Source organism: Aulostomus chinensis, chromosome 21 (assembly GCF_037954235.1).
Source record: "Aulostomus chinensis isolate RoL2024-O1b breed Wild chromosome 21, RoL_Achi_v1.0, whole genome shotgun sequence".
NCBI lineage: Eukaryota > Metazoa > Chordata > Actinopteri > Syngnathiformes > Aulostomidae > Aulostomus > Aulostomus chinensis.
The window spans coordinates 16,865,001-16,891,206 of record NC_141340.1 but is presented as its reverse complement, the minus strand read 5'-3'; the positions used below and the strand labels follow the sequence as shown (position 1 = coordinate 16,891,206).

Genomic DNA, 26,206 nt, shown 5'->3' with positions numbered 1-26,206 from the left:
ATGTGATTTTTGAAGATACATGGTTATCATTGGACAGTGACGATATGCAAACACACAGAGAATTTTCAATCAAAAGTTATCCAACAGTGAAGCATTTTATGACTCGCCTTAACTGAAAATGACAGCTCCATAAAAGTAAAGAAATAACCTCCTCTGTCATAGAATTCTCTGTAAATCACCAAAGGGGGGAAAAAAAAAAACATGCCAGTGTGCAGCTATGTGGGGGCCTGTCACATTTGATTAATTATAAAACCCTGATAAAAGTGTACTACCACCCACACAGGCATTCATAAATCTGGCAGCAACCACAGTGAATTCTTTGTTCCATGTCTGCACTGAGTGTAAAAACTTAATGCCTGTCTGCAGAAACACACACTCTAAAGTACAGGTCTAAAAGGCCGAGAGCAAAGAGACCCGGCTTTATTTGTTTTTGCCTTCAATAACTGACTTGCAATCAGCAGTGTAAATGTTGATACTCTTGTTACACAAAACCAGTGTCACATAATGAGGTACATGCATTTTGAAGTGAGCTCTGCTGGCTGTTTACCTGGCTTTGCTCACTGTGTGCTACCATCTTTTTGTATAAGGGTTTTACCAGCAATATCCCATACTGCCATCATAGGCAATGCACCCTGCGTGCGCACAGCCCAATACCCTCCATCCGATTGGCTCAGAAGTGCTAATGCAGTGAACTATTTGCTTCATAGGAGCCATTGCACTGTCGCCCAATCTACAAGGTTGCAACGGTGTACACATGAGGGCAAAGGGAAGTGGTAAATTAGAGAGATGACAGTACAGTAATATCATATCAACTCTCAAACATATATTTTATCAATGATTAAATTAGTTATTCAAATGCTTTTTTTTTTTTTAGGAAACTATTTTAAAATATCAGTTAGTAGCTGTTTTAATTTAGCCAGAAATTGGCCAGTTGTGGCCTTCAATAGCTTGTGGGGGTCAAGCCCCAAACTTGTAGGTCCACATGTTTGTCTTCAGCAGCCGTAGCAGTTCTCCCAGTAGCTGTAAGACACAGATCTGTCAGTGATGCTCTAATCTGGGCAGGGTCACTCTTCATATGGTCACTTTCATTGAGCTGTGGTCTTTTTTAGCAGCCCTCACATTGCGGCTACTGACAGAAAATGTCAGCAAACCACTAATCCCTGTTAAGGCCTGGAAAAACAAAGACTAAGTCGTCTTCCACCCTTTCACTCATACTTTCTATCCCTTTCACTGCCGGTCCCTTTCCAATTCACCAAGCCAGAAAGTCACTCAGACTGCCAGCTTCCCCATTGCTTCTCACACATGCACACCCGCGCGCACACACATAAAACTCACACGCATGCGCGCGCGCACACACATACATGCACACATCCATATGGAGAGATCTTGTCGTTGCCATTGTCTTACATGTTATCTCCTCTCTCAGCACCTGGTAGGGGGGAAAGGATTAGTGTTCCTTTAAACCACTTTAGTATTTGACTCTCTCCCGCCACACTTCCTGTTTTGTCCCCCCCCTTTGTGGTCAAGCACCATATGTCAGACTGAAGGAGGCTTATCTGTGAGGGGCCGGTTTTACTTGTAGGGCTGTTTAGCCAGACACTGGTATGTGTAAAGATGAAAGGAGGAGGAGGCAAAGATGAATTGGCCTTGGGTTAAGTGTCTTGACGTTCTCACACACTGAGCCAAATGTGATTTTGACTGTGCCAGCAGTGCCATATTTAACCACGGTATGACAAGATTACACTTACCCAGCAAAATGAGGGTATAACTTTTAACATAACAAAAACAATTGACAACGTCAAGCCGCAATAACAATTATGAATACCCAGCTGAAAATTCACCCGAACTCATTATTAGTCTGCCGTATTCCTGTTTCAGGAAGAAAAATGAAAACGACAAGGCAGTTTAGCATGTCAGATTCTGTATTCACTAGCCATATATACACAAAATAAATGCAAGATGTGTTTTGTTTACGACAAGTTGTGTAAGCGTGACAAAATCCCACAAACCATGATATTTAATACATGCACATATGTGTTTTGTGATCCATTTGCTTTCTGATTAGACAGGCTGGTAAGCAAACACTGGATCTTTGCTGAGTGGAAGCTATCAAGGTCCCCACATAACCTTGTTTATTCCTTTCTTGTCTCATATAATGTAAAAAGTGTTTACCTAACAGCCTTGCAAGGTTAAAACCCCAAAATAAATAACTGCAAGGTTATGAGATATATCTTGCAAGATGCTTTTAACAATTCAATTATAGTCTTAGCAGAATTCTGGCAACTATTTTGCTGTGTTTCATTGTGTGAATCTGTGTGCTGGAAAGCCGTCTAAGCTAACCATAGCAAGTCTGGCCGTCATGCATATGGACAGGGGGTAGAGAGAAAAGGATGGCTCTGTTATACCTGGGGGATAATTATAAGCCATTCATAAGACAGATGCTGCAATGGCACCTAACTGATTTGTGAATTAACAATCAGAGGTAATAGAATTCTGCTGCCAAAATGATTTTACTGTCATGGTACCTGGCAAAAGCCAAAACACTTTGTTGCTTTGGGCCTGGTCAGAAAAACAGTAAATCCCACAACTATGATAAATCCCTATCTCACAACTTGATATCTGCTAAATTTATGTATTATCTTGACACACTTTCTGTCCCTTGAGTAATAATTGCCTTTTTTCACACTTTCTGTATCCAACAAAGTGCTAGACTAGTTCCCTGTCTAACATTTTAAGGCAGGCAAAAGTGGACTCCATGCAGGGTGCATTGTGGGAACACATCACTCTAAATGTCCCCTGTCAAGCACTTTTCTTTTCACTGGCTCCTCAGGGCTCTTGGATGGAAGAGAAAGAAGTAGGAGAGAGAAGAAAACTACCAAATAAAGCATTAAGAAAGGAGAAGTTGGAAGCAAGAGTGGATTTACGACCAGCGGGAGGACCATGCCCTGCAGGGAAGCCCAGTCTATGCCAGCCTGGTTGGTTAAAGGTTGTTTTGTTATTGCCAGGTATGGGGGATGGCAGTGTTGAGGTAGAGAGAGCACAAGGAGGATAGGGGGTCATAGGGGACTGGAAATAATGACGAGGAGAACCTTGTTCACTTCCTTGGTTTAGCCTTTGGCCTATAATGAGGGCTCTTGACACCAGGGAACACGTTGATACAACACATTTGGCAACATGGCAAATTGACCTGGGAGCCTGACAGGTGATTGACAGCTTCTCCTCAGGGCAGCTAAGCTGCCCAACATGTGTGTATATATATGCATTTGAAGAAAGAAGAGAGTCACAAGAGAGTGCAGGAGGGGATGGAGTGAGACACATAGGATGAGGCAACAAGGGACTGCTGACAATGAAGAGGTACTAAACTCTGGAAAGGTAAATGTGGGTAAATCAGAAGGGGAATTTCTTTAGAACTGACTTATAGATCCAAACAGTGGGCTAACTTATATTAGTCAGTTGTGAATCAATGTTTTCAGAACGAGCATGTGATTACCCCCTCTGGTAGAACAACCAAAACACCCACTGATCCAGTCTAACAAAATAATAAGAACAAACCAATGGATAAAAGGAGGGAAAGCATCCTTAACCATGCACCACTTGACATTATTTGAAAGAACTTACCCAGCTGGTCCAGTTCATAATTTGTTTCGTGATCGATAGTATCTGAACAAGAATCCAACATTATGTCATGGTACATAATGAAATGAACTATTCAAGAGGAGCTGCAACAAAATTATATCAATGTATAATGAATATAATGTATTGGACATGCAATTCTGTGTCATGATAATGGTTATTGTCTGAGCCTCATTTCATTGATCATCGTGTGCTGTTATCATGAGAGGTCATTAAAATAACCATCAACTGATCTAAGACATTAAAAACGGTGACAGTGGTATTAAATACAGTAACAGCTGTTTGCCCAGATGTACACATTGTTGTCATTATGTCCGAAGTATGACCACAACTCATACCCAAAGTAAGCTGGCAGTTGCATGATGAATGCAGGCCAAAACTCAGGCTCGTATCTGTGGACAGGCTGTGACATATGACTGGTGTACCAGAAGGAAATGAGTAATGATGAGTGGGAGAATGAGATCTTTTTGTTGGTCGTAACGCGGGGGGACGTACATCAGTCTAACACAGGTGTTAATACCGACTAACAGTCTATTCATCACACGAGTCACAGATACATCAAACTGCTACTCAGCTCAGAAACTAGATACTGTCAGTGTCATTACACAACACAACACAACACAACACCCTTAATGGCAAACAGTATTTTAGAGTAAAACATGACTGACTGAAGGTTTGATTGCAAAAGTGCACTGTCACTGTATAAAGATATACCAAAAAATACAGCAACTACTACTGCAAAAGAAACCACATTACCACCTTCAAAGTAGTGAGATGCAATACACAAAAACTATATATATATATATATATATATATATATATATATATATATATATATATACACACACACACACACAGGATCTTTCTGTGTGAGTCTCCATGTTCTCCCTGTTCCTGTGTGGGTTCTCTCTGGTACTCCAGCTTCCTCCCACAGTCCAAAGACATCAAGAGGGGACGAGGCTGATTGATACTCTAAATTGACCGTAGGTGTGACTGTGAGTGTGAATGGTTGTCTGTCTCTCTGTGTTGGCCCTGTGATGGACTGGTGACCTGTCCAGGGTGAACCCCACCTCTTGCCCGTAGCTGCTGGGATAGGCTCCACCCCGCCACGACCCTTAACAGGAATAAGCGGAAGAAAATGGATGGATGGATATATATGTGCCCCAGTGGGTCAGTTATTTGTTTATTAAATTGATTTTGCAAATCTATCAGTGGTAATCAGAGAGACATCATTGCCATAACGCCACTTCATAAAGCACATTTTAAAACGTACTTGCAATTCAATTCTATTATTTGTGCATATAACAGCAATAACACGGTCATTATTCTTCGTCGGCATGTGGTTCACGGTGCTTGAATACCACTGTTTATGATTTAAAGTTAAGTAAATACAGAAAAGATGTGGTGATTTCTGAAATGCTCTCAAGCACCATGAATAATTGTGGTTCGGTTTGTCACGTTACAGACAGGCGTCCTTGGCATATATTTCAGATCTAAAACCAATACAAAAATCTGCAAATTGATTCGTATTTACCCCTAAGTAACAATGTAATTGTGTCATTGTGCAAGGCACCGTCTAAATCTATGGGAACCAACTGAGGCAGAAAGCTCCTAAGCCGTCTCAACATGCTGTCAACAAATTGCTGCCACATGGTCACTCAATTAATATACATGACAATGCTTCGTCTCAACTGGATAGTAACAGAAAAACATACAGGTCATGGCATCAAGTGTACGCAATGACTCAAACAAGCAGAAAAAAGTAAACAAACAGAAGTGGACGGTCTCACGTGAACGTGAGCAGTAATGACACAGTGACAGCTCTAGTTTATATGGCTAATAACCATGTCACAGTATCATGGAGCCGGCTGGTGAATTACACCCCCCATAGACTCTATTGGTGCCATTTTTCCTAAAGTCTTCCGAAGGAGCAACATCATCCACGTCTGTCTCTTTTTCCTCAGGCCTGCGGGGATGAGGCTGGTAGATGAGTGAAGAGTTACCGTATTGGTCCAAGGCTGTTGGTTCTCATATCTCCACTGGTGAGTTATCGTGAGAGGTGGAAACTGGAAACACCTCCCACTGCTCCATGATGGGAGGAATGAATGATGGGATGGGAATCAACAGCTGTGGCCTCAACAAGAAAACAAGCACGGTGATGTGTTTTTCACTGCACTCAGTTTCACCTTTGGGAGGTGGAGGTCCACTGATCTCACCATTTTCTTCGTTAATCTTTATCCTTTCCATTCCCTCAACAAGGTACTCTGCTATTTTTTTCCCTTTGACTTTTGCTCGGCATTCATCAAATCTCTTTTTGGTTGCATCTCACCTGTTGTGTCAGTTTTAACGCATTTATATCAGTCTTCTTCACGAACTCTTTCGCCAGAGGAATTGATAGTCACACCGGACTGTGGAGCTGTGGAGAAGGATGCAATCAGAATGCATTCCTGGATAAGTGACTATCTAGTAGTCACAGTTATTTATCGACTGAAGCTCAGGTCAGCTCTGACAGAAACAAGACAAGCATGCGCACTGGCAAGAGTTGGTGCGCTCCCCCCGGATGCTTTTCTATGTGGTTTTGTTCAGTACATCAGGCGTCTACAGTTCCAACCAGTTGTGTTTTGTGAACTCCTGCTATCGTGTATTCCAGGGCTATTTCTTTCTTGTACCATTTTCGTAAAAAAACAAAAACAAACACAAAAAGGTCAGTGCTGTCTTGTTCAACTCAGAGCTTTTTCCCATCGAGGATGTGTATTGTCCATGCTGTCACATGCTGTCTGACCTGCGTGTGACCACAAAGTCACAACAAGTTGTTACATTTTGAAAATTGTCTACATTTACTATGGCAATAGTGTGGGGAATTCCCGTCTGACTTCATCTGTGACACTTCACACGAGAGGAAATGGGACATGGATGAATAGTATTCCCTGGGAGCCAGACGGGAGTTTTTGGGACTGAAATCCAAGCAGGAGTTTGACTGACATCAGGGAGTGACTCGTCCATCGCTGTCTCTGGTACTCTATTTTTATTCGTGATAACAAGAACTGAGGTATATTGATGACTGAATTGTGAATCACTATATTGTGAATAATTACATATACTGCATATTACTTTAGAAAACAATTCGGGTGCATATGTCATTAGTGGACAAATGGCTGCTACTGTAAGTGGAAAATTCTTGGGCTGGGTCAAATAGTTGGGTTGAGATATTATATTCTGCCCGGATATGAGCATAGCAGTAGGACTAAATGACTTTTTGTTCTGGATATACGAAAGAGAGAAAATTACACTTCCTTCTTTCCTCAGTGACCTTAACTGAAATCCAGAGTGTCAATGAATGAATGACCTCAAACTGTAACTCAGTTGAGCATATAAATACAAATATCTTCATGAGCCCATAGACTAGATCCTGTTTTTAGTCGTGAGGATCCTTGGGCGGTTGGGAAGTTTCACCTACCCTGCCAGAGGGAGGAAAGAACACGGAGCCTCAAGAAAGGTAAAAACATGCATCATTAACAAGGCCAGATCTACTGCGATTGACAGCTTTGACTAATTCGGATGTTTTGGGTTTTTTTTTAAATACCAGGCAGGGGAACTAGACAGTGGCTTTGCTTTCCCCATAATACCTCCCTTTTGCTCATCCCTCCATCTCCCCAGCTCTTTTGGCCAGTGCAGGGAAGTGACAATGGCACAGCATGCCATGATGATTACAAGGTTAGAGGACACAGACAGAGACACACAGGCAGTAGAACCTCTGAAGTTGCTCCTAACACAAGCATTGGCAAACAAATCATGGAAAACACACACAAACACACATTATAAAACATGCGATGTAAACAGTTAAACTGCAAAAGACATTTTCCTGTCTATTTGCATGGCCCCCCTTCAGGCCAGCATACTGAATGTGACAAAACATGGACAGGTGTGAGGGGTTTTCAGCTCGTCCCTCTTCTTCCCTGGATAAGACCTTCCCTGGACTACTTTCACAATGGGCTACCGCTCAAATGAAGTAAAAAAAGAAAAATTAGAAAAAAAAAAGCCCCACCCCAGTTTATTGTCTCCTCTGCTGTCATTCCCCTGTTTTTCCCCATCCTCCTAACTAAGCTGATTAAAAGACAACCAAACCACTGCCTCCTTAACCCCCCACTCACCCACCACCCAGCCCACAACCGTGCGTCAACACAGGACAGCAAGGGGCCAAACTGCTTCTGCATGAATATTAAGTACAGGATTTGTGTCATGGGTTTGAAATTGGAAATCACAAGTTTGACTAATCAGCTTTGGAGGTTCAACATTCAGGGTGTGTATGAACAGATAGACACACACGTGTGTGTGTGTGTGTGTGTGTGTGTGTCTGTCTGTTCATCAGGGGATCTCGGTTGCCACTGGAGACCAGGGGTGCCTAGACACACACACACATACACTTTCATGTGACTATATTAATGAGGATATTCATGGATATAATGCATTCCCCTGACCCTTACCCTTACCTAATCGTCACATCACATAACACTCCAACTCTTGCCGTTTACTGAAACGAAACCTAATTACAATTTTAACTGTGTAACCTGGTCTTATCCCTCATGCTGGCCTCTGAAGTGGTATCAAAATGAGACCGATAAAATGGTTAAAATTAGTTCTTAGAAAGCCAGACATACATGTCAGCCTACACACACACATGCATGTAAAAACACATTCACGGTTGCATCCACATCCCAACATGCGAGATTCTAATTTTGAGTAAGAGCGCTTATTCACTGCAGTCACCCACACACATCTTCTCCTCCAACCCTTCACATCTTACGCTCCCGCCAACCTACCATTTCCAAAGGGACCCAGAAACAGCCCAAGTGGCTATTAGGAAAATGCATCCAATGACAGAGGGGGCTGTACGGTTTATAGTCTTAAGCCATTCAAGGATACAATCCAGTGCAACAACCCCCTCTCCACTGTCTTTCTCCCCCCCTTCATCCATCCTGCTCCCACTCTCTCTCTGCCTGTCTTTGTTCTGATGGATCAGTGCTTTAGTGAACATGCTCATTAGGGCTGTGTAGATGGGTTTCATGTACCCCTGGCACTGGTGGAAAATGGGGGTATAAAGACAGCAATAAAGACAGAGATGGGAAATGGAAGGTGGAGAGTGAAAGGGTGAAGCAGAAGACAACATGCTGACCACTATAGATCATTCACTGCCTCACAATGGAGGACAGATAAGATAGAGGGAAAGGACAGGATTTGACAGAACGTTAATGTACATAACTCGTGTTCTACTTCAGCATATTAAGACATATTTTAAAGAGACAAATGCATTTCTAGTAAAATCCCCCTGTCTTAAATACGACCATCGCTTTTGTTTATTAAATAGTTGGAAGAGTCTTAACATTTGACAGAACATTGACATTTTTCACCAAGTCAACCCCTGCCACCACACAATGGACAGGCTACAACTTCCGACTAATAAAATGTGGATTTTAATTGATCTCTCTGCTGTCAACCAAAACAGGCCCCTGTAAAGGTGGGTTGGCCTTGAAGTGAGCATACAGGGATTACACTTTACCTCTAATTACAGTACTGAAGACAAGTGTTAGTGGTGTGCTCTAAACGGGACCAGACCATCAGCTGAGGATGATGAGGAGCTATAGAATGGTAGCGCCTACAGCCACACTGGAGCTTTACTTTGAGGTGGTTAGGGTGAAATACCAGATACACATTTTAATTAACATTGACAATTGCACTGGCACTGCGAGCAACTTTATTTTATAATGCTTTATCTTAAAATAGATGAATTATTGAGAGAGAAAAGGCATGGTATTCTATCCAATCAGTAAACCAATTCAATAAGGTTGATTAGGTTAAAATGTAAGGGGCCGTATGGCTCAGAGGTAGAGTGGCTGTCAAGCAACCAAAGGGTCCCTGGTTTGATCCTCACCTCTCCCGGTGACCATGATGAAGTATTCTTGAGCAAGATACTGAGCCCCTAATTGCTCCTGATGGCCCTGCGACAGACTGACGACCTGTCCAGGGTGAACCCCACCTCTCCTCCAATGTCAGCTGGGATAGGCTCCAGCCCCCACCCGCAACCCTTAACAGATAAGCGGTATGGAAAATGGATGGAAGGTTAAAATGCCTTTCCGTCAGTAATTTTGTCTGGAAGACACAAACTCTACCAATCACAGTGGGGAAACTGAAAATTGAATCATATTTACGGTGTATGATTCCCTCAAATACAACCGCTTTTCTTTGAAAGCAGGCCAAGCTTTAAGACCTTTGGCTCCATGATGATCTGTGATGACATCATGGTGCCATTACACCAGACAAACAAGGCCATGTGCTGCTATTACTCTGCTGTGAGTGGCTAAAAGCATTTTTACAGGCATGCTGATGGCATTAGAAATGTCTAGTAGCTGCTACAGGGTTTTATTTGGTCCCACAGTGAGCTCAAACAGGTCCGGCTCAGGTGACCTAACGAAGTTCAGCACATGTCTAATTTTGCTTGAGGGGCACTGAAGCAGTGCCTGGGTCCCAGCAAACCATGTACTAAATGGAGACACATGCAAAGAAACCCCTGAGCGCTCCTTGTTATAATCTGATTTAAATCTGTACCAACAGTATGAGCCAGTAGTGTGTAGTTAGTACAGTAGTGTACTGTAACAGTCTGGAAATGAGCGTTTACTTGGCGGTTTTTCAACAGCTCGGCTGACATGTCAGATATTGAATGAACACAGATATTACAATAAAAACAACAACAGATCATTTCTACTGAAACCATAAAAGAAGATTTTTTTTTTTTTTAATTCAACTGATTCAAAGGCACTCCCTTTACTATTTTTTTCCTGGTATGCAACACTGCCTCTTGACAGCATATCTCAAATACAGCAATACAATCGCTGTTGATAATGAATCCACGCAACAATGTTAACCACATTTTAAATTAGTGAGGCTGTACTCCACTCAGATTTGGTGGTTCATAGCGATAGGCGGCCAAGCCGGCTTTCATCTCATCTTTTTTCAACAACAGAACACTCATGGATTCCCATGATCAAGGGAAGAGGAATTGATTATCCTGCAGCCAAACTCAATCATGAAAATGGTGCTAAGTCTGAGCTTAACTTGATGAATCTTTACAACAAGTGAACTTGGGAGTTTTCTGACTTATGATATAAGCAACTGAGTTTCAGGGAGCAGCTCTAAAAATTTAATAAAAACAATTATGTGCCAGAGGCAATTTATTATTTTTAATGTGACTTTTTTTTTTTTTAATTTGCCCCCAACTTTCAAAAGACCAAACAGAATAATCATAATGGCACTAATATTATCTCAGTACCCCCTCATGAGTCAGTTTCAGACATTGGTGGGAGGCTTAGGGTGGAGAGAATATGTTGGTGGCTGCTCCTGTAGATTTGGGACATCTACACCCATGCAGCTCTCTATAATTACAAAAGCTCTGGGTTCCATGTGTTTTGCAGAGTTTGTTCAGGCCATCGGCATTGAAGATTGACAACAACGGCACAGTCATACAAATAAATGTAGATACTGCTCTTAAAGGAAAAAACAAACAAACAAACAAACAAACAAGCCAAAAAACAACATAAAACTGTTTGTCTCTGTTGTGTGCACAGACTTGTTGGCTTAGCTGGTCAAGGCAAATTCAATTATGTGCCCTTTCCACACCGGCTGGCTTTCGATTAGAATGGACTTTGAACTTATAGATATAGCTATACCCCAGCAACCACTTAGTGTTCAGGACACAGTCTGGTAATTGATGCAGGGGCCACTGGGCAGTATCAAACTTCTAAATAAACAGCACACTGCAGATATCGGTAGGGATCTGTTATTACTGCAGGAGAATGACAGAGATTAGGGTTCACTGTGACAATCTTTAGGTGGCGCTCCACCAATTTTACAAATACGGGTCAGTTTACTTAAGTATTAGTCTGCCGTAGCAGCTGTAAAAATTCTGTAAAAAAACACAGTTGTAAAATGTCTTCTTTGGATCTGGAGGGAGCACAACCCTGAGGTTATTAGTGTGTCTTGGCATGTGAGTACAAAAAAAAAGCGCCTTGATTACAAACTGGAAAGGTTGGACATTTTCTAATCTGCCTCTCAGCAGTGAGGTCCTAAATTGCTAGAGTGCACGTTCAATTATGAGAAGTCCAATGTGTAAACCACATCTGCAGTTGGAGGAGAGGCTAGGCAGAGTCAAATAGAAAAAAAAAAAAAAAATTAAAAACATTTTTTCCCAAGGACTTTGAGCCTTGCAGTATAATATCATAGGTCATGCTCAATGTCTAGAAAACTGACATATATCAAGAATACACACACTGATGTGATTTTCAGGGTTTTCATAGGGACTAATATTAACTTGATTATCTAGGGAAATATAAATTTGTCGACTTTCCACTTTTCCTTTTGTGTTCATTGCTATTAAATGTTATAAACTCATAGAACTTTGCGTTAGATCAATCAGCACTTATTGTATCCGCCTGGTTTGTGTTGCCATCGTTGTCGTGCTTCGATTCTCTGTGTTCTACAAGCTGCATTTAAAGTGAGATGGGAGACCACAAACACTCCCTCTATGAGAGTCATCTGTTTGCTGCTGACACAGTTGATGGTCCAAAGCCATGCTCAGTGGTCACCTGCCACTGGCTAACATTCCTTACTTGATGTATTTCTGGCATGGCTGTGTGGGAGTGTTTGGTTTAGCAGGGATGAGAGCTGTGATGCTTTGTTAGTGGAGAGAACCTGTGATTAATTTATGAAATGAGGTTATCTCTCATGGGAAAAACAAGAGTTTCTCACAGAGTAAGGTCATGCAGTAGGAGCTGTACGCTGTTATTCAATCAAAAAGAATCTACTAAAGACGCATCTCCTACCCCTCCTTAAAAGACAAAAAAAAAAACCCACCCCCCAAAAAAATCCCGTTCCCATTTTCATGTGCCGAGTTACCCCAGGTCCCTTCATCTTGTGAAGTTTCATTAGCTAACATAGCATGTCTTCCTTGAAGGAATGATAAAACACATACTAGGCAACCTTGATCAGCTTGATCCACTTGATGTAGAGTTGAAGGAGAGGTGGGTCTATATTATCTCTCTTCCACTTGCTCTCTTTCCCGATCTGCTTTCAGGCTGTTTGCTTTCTTAAATGAACGTAATGGTACAAACGTAGCATAAATTGCCTTCTGTGTGCTCCATCTCATCACATCCATCCCACAGGGCCCTCTTTGAAGCGGGAGCATGGAAAAAATGAAAAAAAGACCAGAAAAATAATTCACTTGCTTTGCCTGGGAGATACACATCGCTATCTCTGTAGAACCCCTGTGATAAGGCTGATGTGCATTTGGTGCATTAGGCTTGATGCACTATCACCATAGTACAGAGCAGGATGGGAGGAAAGGGCAGAAATCAGTGTGTGTGTGTGCATTGGACTTGCAACCTTGTTTTGTAGCCTATCTACAAGGTTTACATGGGGCTCTTTCAAAGCTGTTCAGTGACTGAAACTGCCTGCACAGGTTTACCAGGTGTAGCGGACGTACCTAATGATACTGATAACAGCTGACCCAAAGATTCACCAAATGTCATTCATTACACCTGCAGATTCTTCAGCAGGCGCTAACATTCCACAGGACTCACCCCATCACCACATTGTCCCTTTTCTATGATATATTTTTTTATTGGGCGGCACGGTGGTGCAGTGGTCGCCGCTGTCGCCTCATAGCAAGAAGGTTCCAGGTTCCAGTCCCGACAACCATTCACACTCACAGCCACACCTACGGTCAATTTAGAGTATCAATCAGCCTCGTCCCCTCTTGATGTCTTTGGACTGTGGGAGGAAGCTGGAGTACCAGAGAGAACCCACACAGGAACAGGGAGAACATGCAGACTCCACACAGGAAGGTACCGTGCTGGAGCCGGGGCTCCAACTCAGATCCTTCTTGCTGTGAGGCGACAGTGCTGACCACTGCACCACCGTGCCGCCATCCACACTAGGACAATCAGAGACTAATGAAAAATCTCAGCACATAACAGTAAACAAAAAATCTAGAACCATTTTTTACATCTCCACGAATTAAAGGTGATATAGTCATTATCAATCCTAAGTCTTATTTAGCTTTGCAACCTACACAAGGTTGGCCATACCAAACAAAACACCCTAGAAAAACAGATTCAAAGGGGTTAGTAAAATTTAATTAGCTACCACTAATGTATGTGTCTCATTAAAGCAAACTGTTCCTTGATGCTAGACATATCAATTTTACTCTCCTGGGAACAACAATAAATGTTATTAGAGACTTACAAGCTGTTATTAAAATCTACACACAGATGCAGGGGTCGTAAAAGATTCATTTGTTTACCAATGAATTATTGAGAGGTAGGATTTAATCAAAGCTACAGATGTTGCAGTCAGAAATTGTTGCTAATCTCATTTTGATTGCATCTTAATGAAAATATAGACTATAAAAAGACAGATTGTTGATTGCAGAGTTAATTACAGACACTAAACTAGAGAAAGCAAAGAATATAAAGGATGAGACCATCTGATTGAACATTGTTTTTTGCCGTCTGCATTACTTGAATGGATTCATCCAATAGTCTGACAAACACACAATAAAACCAAATGGTTACATGCCCCACTTGATGAAGTATATGTAATGTGTCTTCATCCAAAATACATGATGAGTTAAAAAATAATCAAGACAACAAAGATCACTCTTAGCGATGATGATGATCCAAATATTGTTGAAGCAGTAATTGGCTCTGAATCGCACAGGAGCAGGCTTTAAATAGGATTGGACATTTGTTAAGGACCCTTCATCTGAGGTGTGAAATATTTGTCCCTGCAGATTAATGTTTCCCATCGAAGAAGTTAACACCTTCCAGCTATCAGAATGTGAGACAGAAGGGAAGATATTCCAACAAACCTGAGATGAAAAGCCTGACCCTTTATCAGCTTTGAAAAATGCATTAGCTACCTCATAATCCAATTTCAACCCCATGCAAAGTGGAGGTTTACACTGTATTTTAGTGTGGCGCAGGAGCAAGGAAAGGGGATGTTTTTAGGTGAGCATCTCTAGGTTCTTTTTCTCTGTGCCTGCAAGGCTCTCGAGAGCAGCTGAGCAGAGAACTTCAAGGGCTTTGCGCGGTTGAGCTCTGTGAGCTCCAAATCTTTTTCTCCCTGCTTTCCCCTGCACTCTCTCTCCGTGTCTCTCTAACTTTTTTCTCGCTCATGGTGTAAGCAGCATTAGAAAGTCCACTGGGTAATGGGAGTACCAGTCAATCAAATTGTAGTTTCAAAGGTGATGCTTTGTTTCATGCTCCTTTCCCACAAATCCCTCTGAGTCTGGCACCTGTCAGGTTGTCTTGCTGAAACGCAGCATCGAACACCAGTCACCCAAACCCCAAGGTCCCTCAGCAGATGGAACGGTTGGCTTCTTAAACGCTTGTGAGAAATTAGGTCATTTCATTTTGCTACAATTTTTAACGAGGCGAAACAAAACTATTGAAAATAAGACCCTGTTAATTTGTATACGACCCCCTTTCATTTAAACCCTGTAATAAAGAAAGCAGAATTCAAGCTTTTGGTGAAAGTTAATATTTATGTTAGCTTTATACAAGGTTTTAACAAAACTGAACACAATTTAAGACAGCATTTTTATTGGTGGCCCTCAGTTTTGTCAGACAACAAACTGGTTGGTTCAGGACTGGTGCTGCCAGTTCTAATAACATAGAGGTTAGTAATAAATTGTCAAATGAGCTCTTGTTGCACCATGATCCTGCAGAGGAACAGTAAAATCTGATATAGCAGAGGGTGCATATTCACTGGCCACCCAGAGAAAGCAGGAGTTTTCATATCTCAAAGGGTTTATAGGTTCAGGTCTGACTCATTCCGGCTTAATAGTCACAGTGACCTTCCCATTAGGGCTCCATTACCAAAGGTTTATTAGAAAGACAGACCTGGGCTGTTTAGCCAGCTGCAGCCTTCTCTTATGAAGTGTAGCAGATAAACAAGAGTGCAGCTTTGAAAGCCCTGCAGAGTCATGGGTGGATGCCTTTGTTATGGCATTAAATGAATGGAAATTTGTAAGAACACAAGAGACACAATAGGAGTCTGAGATGCAAAACTATATTGTACAGTAACAAGCAATTGGAGACATGGACCAAATTTCTTGTGAAATGGAACTCTTGCCCTCCTCAGTCAAGAGTCTCTAATAAGTAAACTGCAAGAGAACATCTGCTCTTTGACTGAATATGTTGTCTAGAGACAGTAAACAAACCGGTGGGAACTGCTAGGTGATTCACTCTAGCTAGGCCAGTGCTTATCAAGGTGGCTTTCAGGTGGCAGTTTAAGTTTCGAGTCTGTCAAAGACTCCCTCTGTTCAGCCACAAAATATAAAGGAGCATAAAACTAATCCCAACTTCAATTTTTTGGGGGGGTGGAGCCCCAGGTCACCAGTCCATCACAGGACCAACACATAGAGACAGACAACCATTCACACTCACAGTCACACCTACGGTCAATTTAGAGTATCAATCAGCCTCGTCCCCTCTTGATGTCTTTGGACTGTGGGAGGAAGCTGGAGTACCAGAGAGAACCCACACAGGAACAGGGAGAACATGCAGACTCCACACAGAAAGATCCTGTGCTGGAGCAGGGACTGGAACCCGGAACCTTCTTGCTGTGAGGCGACAGTGCTGACCACTGCACCACCACGACTACCACGCTGCCCCAATTTCAACAAAAAAAAGACAAATAAAAGTTTGTAAAATGAAACACATTCACCAGATGGTCAATTAGAAGTAATGTAATCTGAATAAATTCAAGCAACAACATTTGGAAAATTATTCAAAAAATTAAAATGGAAACCAATAAGACATTCTTTTTAAATCAAAGTCTGAATAATCCCCTGAGCAGATTGTTATTAATATTCCATTTAGCAATTACAAAGAAAAGGAGATCAATCACAGCATTGTTTTTTGTTCAGGCTTTTCCAAAGTATGGTACGTACGTTGTGTGATATTCCATTGAGAGTCAATGGCATCACTTCTCTCACTGTCAGTCTTGTGTTCTCAAAACATACTCATTGAAAGCAAATCAAATATTTCCTGGATTATTTTCTACTTTATTATTAAATCTTTACAATTGTCAGATTTATCATCAGCATCTCCTTTGGAACAGTTAACAGCAGCAATGACTCAGTGAGGCTCGAAACATGTGGCATATGCCAAACTTAAGAAGCATCAACTGGTGGCCTGCTCTTATCCCTGACTGTATTGACACATGGATTTCTCTGGTTATCAGAGAAGCCAGATAACCTTGTCATACTTTATCTAGTACGACTGCCATGGGGAGGTGGGGGTTGGGCACAGTATGGCAATTCTACCTCCATCCACCTATTTTCTACAGCTTATCCTGTTAAGGGTTGCGGGGGGGGGGGGGGGGGGGGGTTGGAGCCCATCCCAGCAGCCTTCGGGCGAGAGATGGGGTTCACCCTGGACAGGTCACCAGTCCATCACAGGACCAACACAGAGAGACAGACAACCATTCACACTCACAGTCACACCTACTGTCAATTTAGAGTATCAATCAGCCTCGTCCCCTCTTGATGTCTTTGGACTGTGGGAGGAAGCTGGAGTACCAGAGAGAACCCACACAGGAACAGGGAGAACATGTAGACTCACACAGAAAGATCCTGTGCTGGAGCTGGGACTGGAACCTGGAACCTTCTTGCTGTGAGGTGACAGTGCTGACCACTGCACCACCGTGTCTCCCTCAATTCTACCTCACTCAAAACCTCAACACACACACACACACACACACACACACACACACACACACACACACACACACACACACACACGCACACGCACACGCACACGCATATACACACACACGCACACACACACACACACCTGATTTGTCTCAGTCTCATACAATCCAAACTACCTCAGCTTCGCTAGGAAAGGTCGCAAGGACCCAACTGACATCTGTAAATCACGGGGGGGGTGAGGGGGGGTGATTTACTCCAGTAATAATACCCTGAAAGGTCCAGGGAAACTCTGGGAAAACAGAACAACCAACTTGTCACCACTGGATATGACCAGCAGGGCATCTGGAACGCACATAAAAATACATAGCAGAAGAACCAACGCCATGCATAGTCTTAAAAAACAAAACAAAAAAAACCTGCTAAACTGGCAATGTTTCTGTTGAATGCTGTATATAACGTGAGAAAATGTGAAGACTTAAGTTTAAGTGCATGCATTCATACGGTTTGGATACTGCAAAAATCCCAAATATATAATATTGGTTTATCACAGTTGGCGCCCTGATTTGCTAACATAAAATTATTCAAGCTGTAGGTGGGTTGACTTTGTTGACCATGCAACGGAAACTGCAAAAACAATTACAGACTGCAGATAACATTTTTCTTAATCGATTCAAGCAAAAAAAAAAAAAACACAGAATCTTGTTTATTTTCTCGATTTCCCAAAAGCTAAAAAAAGATACCTGTGCGGCTCTCAATGCGTGGTTTGTAATGCTGCATTGCCAGCTCATCAGACGGTTGTCTTGTTGACATGAAAGCTGGGAGTAAATCAAAAAAGCTTTACTCACATGCAGAGTGACAGCATCTGAGGTTTACAGCAGGGGAGGATTACCATTGATCCAAGGATAATGAAAAAAAGACACTGATACTGTATGAAACAGTAACACATGGAGAATTATGGATAGGCCACTGTTGTATTTTTTGCCTCGCCAATAGATTCAACCTTCCTGATTGCAAGTGAGCAATACGCATCATCCATGACAATCCCAACAAACACAATAACGTAGCTCATGCATTATAGATGAGGTGTAAATGAACTGGTGCCAAGTGTAACACAGCACACAAAGTTTGTGACGGTAGATTGGTTAGCTTTCCCCACACACACACAGACACACACACACACACACGCACACATATATAAATGTATTTCCTTGAGTGCCACCTACCTTTCTGGAGCTGCAGAGCGTCCACTCCGCGGTTTGTTGACCTGGGCATACAGAGCCTCTAGGGGCATACTTTTGTTGACAGGATTCAAGGGAAGGTGAGGACTCTGGGGACTCAGAGGGAGATGGTAGTGGTGATGACTGCTGCTGTCAATTGATGAGTCAAACGATCCTATACCAGCATAGGTGTGCTCTTCATCTGAGCTTAAGGTGGTGGGGCTGACAAAGTCTTGGATTTCAGCATATTCCCTCTCCTTTGCTTGCCTCTCCCGGAGCTCCCTCATCTTGGCCTGTATTCTGTGAAAAAAAACAGTCGAGAAATAAAAATACTTTTTTTTTTTTCTTGCTCGTTCTTTTTTTTTTGGCCTGGAAAAGAACAATTATGCACATCAACAACACAACTCATTATCATTTCTTCATGGGGGAAAAGTATACTCAAGATAATGTTAACCCTCTTCATTTGTGGTTGGAGTTAAGCTCATGAATGGTATAGGATGCTGTTAAGTCCTCTTGGATGGGCTGACATATCTATAAAATGCCAGTGGATTGTGTTTGCCTTTGTTTTAAGATAAAAACAAAAAACAATGACAAAAAAAACCCTTATGTTTAGTCACAAGTGAATGCAATTGGATCATCTCAAATAGACTTCTGGATGGAAAGGAGGTTTGTTTATTTTCATGTCCAGGGAGCTTTCGAGCAACTGACTTAATACAACTGAACCAACTTACTAAATGCAAAATCCTGATTGAGATATAATGTTTTCTTTTGAGAGTAAACAAATACAAACTTAAATGGCAAGAAAATATGTCACTGAAGGTAATGGTAAACCTTTGTTTAGATAAACAGAGCAGCATTTCAGAGTAACAATCCAACTATAAATGAATTATTATAGACTGTGGTCTCGTCTCCTGCACATTTTTTTCTGTTGCAAGAATGTAAGGAAATTGAAAATTGTTATTTCCCCGTCATGAGAGAAATCCTGCAGTATCATTAAAACATCCAGCTTTCTAAGAGCCATTAAAGAACCCAGACAACGGCACTGTTCTATCTGTCAAGGCCTCTAACAAGGGAGGGGAAGGAAGGAAGGAGGGAAACTGTCAGAACCTTCACCTTCCATCCTTTCCTCTTAATCCATGTTATTCCTCTCCAAGGGACCACTTCCACAAAACTGAGCCTTCCACGGGCCTTTCTGTCTCGCAGATTATTTCAATGTGAATGCTCATATGTGTGTAGCCAACAAGACTCAGTCATGACGACGCGTAGGAGTGAGGAGAATTGGCATAGTAGGAGCAGGAAGGTGGATACTGAGCGCAGAAACAGGGAGGAGAATTGACCTCCCATTAGAGTGACCTTATAGCAGCAGCCACCAGACTGCTCACACGTTCCAGATGTTGTACCCCTGCTGTGAGCATGACACACATCTACACAGATAATACAAGTTTGTAACCTCCCTCTGGTGCTACACATCCCTATTACCTTAGGTCATAAATGGCCTCTGACCCCACTCCACCCCCATAACCCCCACCCCTGCTGCTGAAAGATGATTGACAAGTTTGGAGCGGAGCAAAAATCCCCTGCAGCCTAAGTCTGTCTCCCATGTATGTGTATTTTAATAACAGTAATCGTATTTCAAACAATCATCATTTTTCAGCGCTGGATTAACCCAATTCCCACTTCCTACCCATAGACTGCCTTGTTTATTTTTAGCCGGCAAAAATCCCATTTTCTCTGCATTATCTGCACAATAAGATTTTGATGGAGGCCTGATGCAATGTTGCATGATATGCAGTCATCGAAAAGCTTCTATGTATGTTTGGTATATTTTTGCATTGCCACAGACAAAGCGCAGTGTGAAGAAAATCAACTGATGCGCACACAGTGTGGTCTCACTTTGGCTTGTAAAGTCAGGAAATGAAAAACAAGCCTCAAATGAGGGGGAAACACAAATTCCCAGAAGCCCTTTCACCTGCCATCTGGCTAAAGTGATGTCAGGTCTCTGCCAGGAAAGTCCAGACAATGATGTTACCACAGGTTTACGGAAGTCCACTGGGATCTCAAGGCCCTCTGGCGTTTTATGGACTAATTAGATTCATTAAAATGGCAATATTGACATTGGGTATGAGATAATGGGCTTGGCTAGACTGGCGACATGAATCTAAAGCAAAGAAACCTCTCCAGGCCTCAGGAGTCAGACATGATAAATCCAATAGGTACATTTCAACAAGATGATATTAAGCATAAATGCTTAAGGATATGACTCAGCTTTTGTCTTTTTCTTTCTGTGTGAAGGAATAAAATATTTCCACAATCCACTCTTCTCATGTTGTGAGATGTTGTGTAAAATCCAGGTCATAGCTTTAATTTCTGATACCATTGATTATGTTGTTCACTTAAACTGTAAAGGTTTGATCCTGCATATTGTATGTATGTTTGTGCTTGTCTATGTGTGCGTGCTGATGAATGAATTACATTTTGTGGGTGTGCATTTGCATGGGCTACAGTATCTGTGTGTGTGTGTGTGTGTGTGTGTGTGTGTGTGTGTGTGTGTGTGTGTGTGTGTGTGTGTGTGTGTGTGAGAATCAGTATCTGTATGTGCAGGTATTTGTGTGTTAACTAGTGTGCTTGTTTACATCTCTGCCTTTGTTGGGATGGGTTTATCAGTGTGTTACTGCAGATGTTATGTTTTTAGACTAATTTCAGTATTCAAGATTTTCTCTAACATTACTTCCTTATTTTATTTGTGTCACAAATTAGAGTTAACTATATGAAACCTGCATTTAGCGGTTGCTCTTAGCTAGTAAACGTGTACTGTCTGTCACTAGGTTTTGCCACCAGCAGAATTTTCCAAAATGATGTATTTAAATATTATGTTTTGTTTATCGTTTGATTTTATAATATATTATTGGAATGGGTCACATTGACTTTTTCCAAATTATAACGAATCTCATTTGGCATTTTATCCCCCCCAAAAAATAAATATTAGCTGCACAGTGGTGCAGTGGTCAGCACTGTCTCCTCACAGCAAGAAGGTTCCAGGTTCCAGTCCCGGCTACAGCACAGGATCTTTCTGTGTGGAGTCTGCATGTTCTCCCTGTTCCTGTGTGGGTTCTCTCTGGTACTCCAGCTTCCTCCCACAGTCCAAAGACATCAAGAGAGGACGAGGCTGATTGATACTCTAAATTGACCGTAGGTGTGACTGTGAGTGTGAATGGTTGTCTGTCTCTATGTGTTGGTCCTGTGATGGACTGGTGACCTGTCCAGGGTGAACTCCGCCTGTCCTGAAAGCTGCTGGGATAGGCTCCACCCCCCCGTGACCCAGAACAGGATAAGCAGTAGAAAATGGATGGATGGAAAAAAAAAATCCTTCCCTGCATTTACATCCTCTCCAGAGCAGCGCTGCATGCCTCACCCAAGGACCAATCCCAGTTCTATCTACCCCTGCTTAAATCAGCATTTTTTTCCAAGCATGTTTGTCTTTGAGACAAACCAGCTATCCGGAATTATGCAGCCTAATCCTAATATTATCAAGGAATGAACTAGTGGAAAATGTCCTGTGTTGTGTGGCCAACTTCCCAAGCCGGTCTTGTCTATTATGATATACGATCTTAGAGTAAAACAGCAAATCAAGAAAATTAGTGATATGTAAACATTTGTTTTGAGAAATGGGTCATTCGACTGCTTTTTCTCCAGCCCCTACTTCCCCCTGGGAGACCACCCAACTGCTGTACCCAACATACTGTACACTCTACATCATAAGCCAATTCATGCTCCTGCATTTTATATGAGGAAAGTGCTGCCCACGCTAAACGTAATTACTGTACAGCCCAAATTACCACCCTTCTCTCAGTTCCTTTTACTTGACAGTACTTGACATAGAGGACACAGTAGCTTTTAATGGAACCAACCCAGGGAGATATAACTATATTGCTCTAAAATTCAAAGTTTTATAATTAGAACAAAAAAGTAGATAAACTCCGTAATGTGTCAGTAATTTCTTAGTTTATCTCGTCTTTGATTGCACGATCTTACAGTGCCTCTCGGTTTCTGTTCTATTTTTGAAAGAAGCAAGTGACATCCCATGTACCCAGCACAGCTTGAACTATGAACATTTGTTCTTCATAACAGCGCAGTACACTGACATTTCCTCCTGGCTAACAGACAGTCTAGACGGTCTAATGATGAAGCTTTTGGGGCAATTAGAGTTCAACCACCAATCCACTGACTGACCACAACTTCAAGAAAATGATGTGTCAAAAAAAACAACAAAAAAAACGATGCTAGTCTTTCATTTAGCATACTTGGATGTCAACCTCTTTTGTTCTCTTTTTGCTTGTCCTTCATTGTCTCTAAATTGAGTCAGAAAACCACATGTTACAAGAGTAACTAACGCAAAATACTGTTCAATTCAGTGCATGAATGCTGAAGACTGTCATGTCAGGAAATTGATTTAAAACTTGATATTGTGAAAATGAAATGCCCGGTGTGAACTGCTAGCAGCCTGTCAGATCACCTCAAGTCCTGTCTTTCTGCACTGAATAAATCTCGCTGTTTATCCAAGAGTGCTGTTATTTTCATCCAACAAAGCCAGCAGACTCCTTCCCCATATGTTTGTCAATGTTTAATCTACCTGAGGGCGGGTGGGTAGCGATGGAGGGATTGTACTCCCAAACACTCATTTTGAAGTCAACACACTTAAAAGTTTGAAAGCCTGCCTCTTCAATATGCATTGTTACCATGGTTGATGAAACAGAATGTATTTGCTCTCTTACTTTCCTATTCAGCCGCCTTGAATGGATTTTTCTTTTCAATGCCCCCCTCATCAAAACAGGCTCTATTGTTCTGAAGTGCAGATGGAGGGCAGAATGTGTCTGAATCTAATCAAAGTGCAGTAAATGACTCTCTGTGCAGGAATGAAAAACCACTGATAGCCCATCTATTATGTTGACTCTTGACCCATAATAGAAAAATACAATCGCAGAGATAATTGTCCAAGTTTTGGGGTGTTAATTCACGCCACATTAATTTGCTGTAGGTATCAATATAATTGCAAACATAATTGTGCTTCCAAGTCAACCAGTTCAACATTTCTTTGAACTCGCTATCCAAATGGAAATCAAACAGGACACTGGAATTATGAGGTAGTTTGATAGAATGATGACATCAGTGCCAAAAGCCCTGTTAAAAATAGAAAAAGGGGGGGAGGGAGATACCTCCAAGCACATTGCTTAGTTTTCCATTTGGTGCATGAATTTGCTAAAAGCTGAACAAACATACGATTAATAAAAAAACCAAAAAAAGCCTCTCTTCTGATTAAAAAGAACAATTTGTTACACCCAGTAGAGGTTGTTGCAGACTGGCTCATTCCTGAAACACTGTTGTTTTTTTTTATTGTCTAGAGTAAACAGAGAGTCAAATAAATAAGATGAAGGGGGCTGCCTGGGGGGAAAAGGGAAAAAAAAAAACAACAACAAACAAACAGTGTGCTCTGTGGTCATCTGAGGAGATGGAACACGGAGAATGGCAGTGGAGTGCTGGCCGCTGATTAGAAGCCAACCAGAACTAGGCAGATAAGAGAGAATGGACATCATAATCAGCTGCCACAGACAGAATGATGTCTAGTTCAGGCCAAAATGAAGAAAGAACATTGTGAAGTTGTCTTTGTTTTCTTCCCACTTTGACTGTGAAAATGTATTTTGCAGAGCGACCATGTGCAGAGATATGTCAGCGACTGACAGAGGCAGCACCGGCGACCTCTGTTCCTCAGTCTCTTTCCTCACAACCATGGCCCTGCGTGAATGAAGGCCACGTCAGCAGACAATACTATACTCCGACCCGCCCAGGGTCGAATCAGATAATTTGTTGTCGCCACAGTCCTCTCAACAGGAGCCAATGAGATTGGGGTGCTTTGGGTGCTGTCCACAGGCATAAGGATATCTGAGTGACGGCTGCTGCTGCTGCTGCTGCTGCTGCTGCGTGAGACAGAGATTAAGATCAGCCTAACCACAGGTTCGAAAGTTGCTTTGATGAGACAGGAAACAGCCAATCAGAAGAGCTAAAAAAAAATGTGCCCATTTTTTTTGCACAATATATGCTGTTACTGTTTGCCATCAAGTGCATCGTTTTCAATCTCCAACATAACAACATATCAATGCAGGAGAAATCTTGAAAAAAAAAAAAATTCTTTCCATATTTTTTTTGTGTCTGTAATGAACACAGGCCGAAGCATAATATGCGTGAATTGCATCAAGGTCAGAGTTATACATATAATCACCCTATCTGCTTTATTGAACAGCAAAAAAAAAAATGGCAGATTTTTTTAAATTAACCTGTCTCACCTCTACGCTGACTCCTACTTTGAACCGCTAAAAGCTCCCGTCTAGACCGACCGCTTCAATTAATGAAGGCCAATGTCAAATGAACTTGGAGTTTGGCTGCAGCCCATCCCGAGCCATGCTGACACACAATGCTCTCTGACTACTGCCAGCTCCAGAAACATGTAAAGCCTGATCCATATTTTACGGCAGCAATGTAATCAATCAAAGCATGTGCCTTAGGCCGAGAGAATGATGGCAATCAGGAATTACAGTTTGGGTGGGAAAAAAAAAATAAGTTATGGATTTCTGAGCCGCCGCGCCACCGTACCTTCATGCTTTGAATATGGACTTGGCTTCATGGTAGGTTGGTTTATTATTACCAGCCTTGATTTCCCACAGGATTCCCCTTCCATTTACAGAGGGACAATCCCAGTCAGGCTAAGTGATGGGATTCGGGAAAAGGTACAAAGAGACTGAAAAAAATGTTTCTCCCTCCTGCACTGAAAGCTCACACACGTCAGTGGCGCTGTGTCACATTCTCTATGGTTAAATGACGGAGAGCATCAACATCAAAGTGAAATTTCTCATTGTACTACATAAAAGTTAAGAATATTAATAGTGAGGGTGCTCTGATCTTTTCATTTTTTTTGGGCCAGTTGGCCGATCACTGATCACTTTAATCAATAACTGCCGATGCCGATCACTGGACTTATTTGAAGAGTCATATTTGCCGCGCAGCACTATTCATTTAATTTAGTATTCTGAACAAATTCTATACACTGAGTATGTACTTTGAATATTAATTCAAAAGACAAAACAAAACATCGAGCATTTTAGCAAATATTGGACTCCAACATCACAGGATATAAAAACTGCACAAATTAAACATTACTTCACTCGTCTGTCATTCCTCAATTCCTCTCTCAATGTCAAAAACCGTTGTATTTTGCATTTATGTCCCCAATTTCACATCACGCTGGTAGACAGAACCTGATCGAACACACCAATGGTCTTGGAAAACAAAAGCTATTTAGGAATTGACATTTACATAAAGATTTTTAATGTCTACTATGAAGAGTTACTGCAAAAAGGGCTTATTTGAAACAACATCATAGATTATGTCAAAGGTCTTGTTTGGCTCTATCAAATAAAAAAAAAGACTACAATTACAAAGATATTCTCTCAACTTTACTCGTACTTTTTCCTCTTCAAATAAAGGCTAAAAACATAGAGGTTTATTTAATGTTTGGCCTGATATGTAATAGTCTTTTAGT

The 26,206-nt window shown here is 41.7% G+C and overlaps 1 protein-coding gene across 7 annotated transcripts in view; it reads right to left on the bottom strand.

The window, feature by feature from the left end:
- The window catches only part of LOC147241878 (partitioning defective 3 homolog), a 390,131-nt gene that overhangs the window by 54,455 nt on the left and 309,470 nt on the right, over nt 1-26,206 (bottom strand). For all 7 annotated transcript variants that reach the window (XM_086192266.1, XM_086192265.1, XM_086192260.1 and 4 more), the window contains one exon: nt 18,622-18,915. In XM_086192266.1, the coding sequence (XP_086048392.1) occupies nt 18,622-18,915 (294 nt within the window). The remainder of the gene's footprint in view (nt 1-18,621; nt 18,916-26,206) is intronic.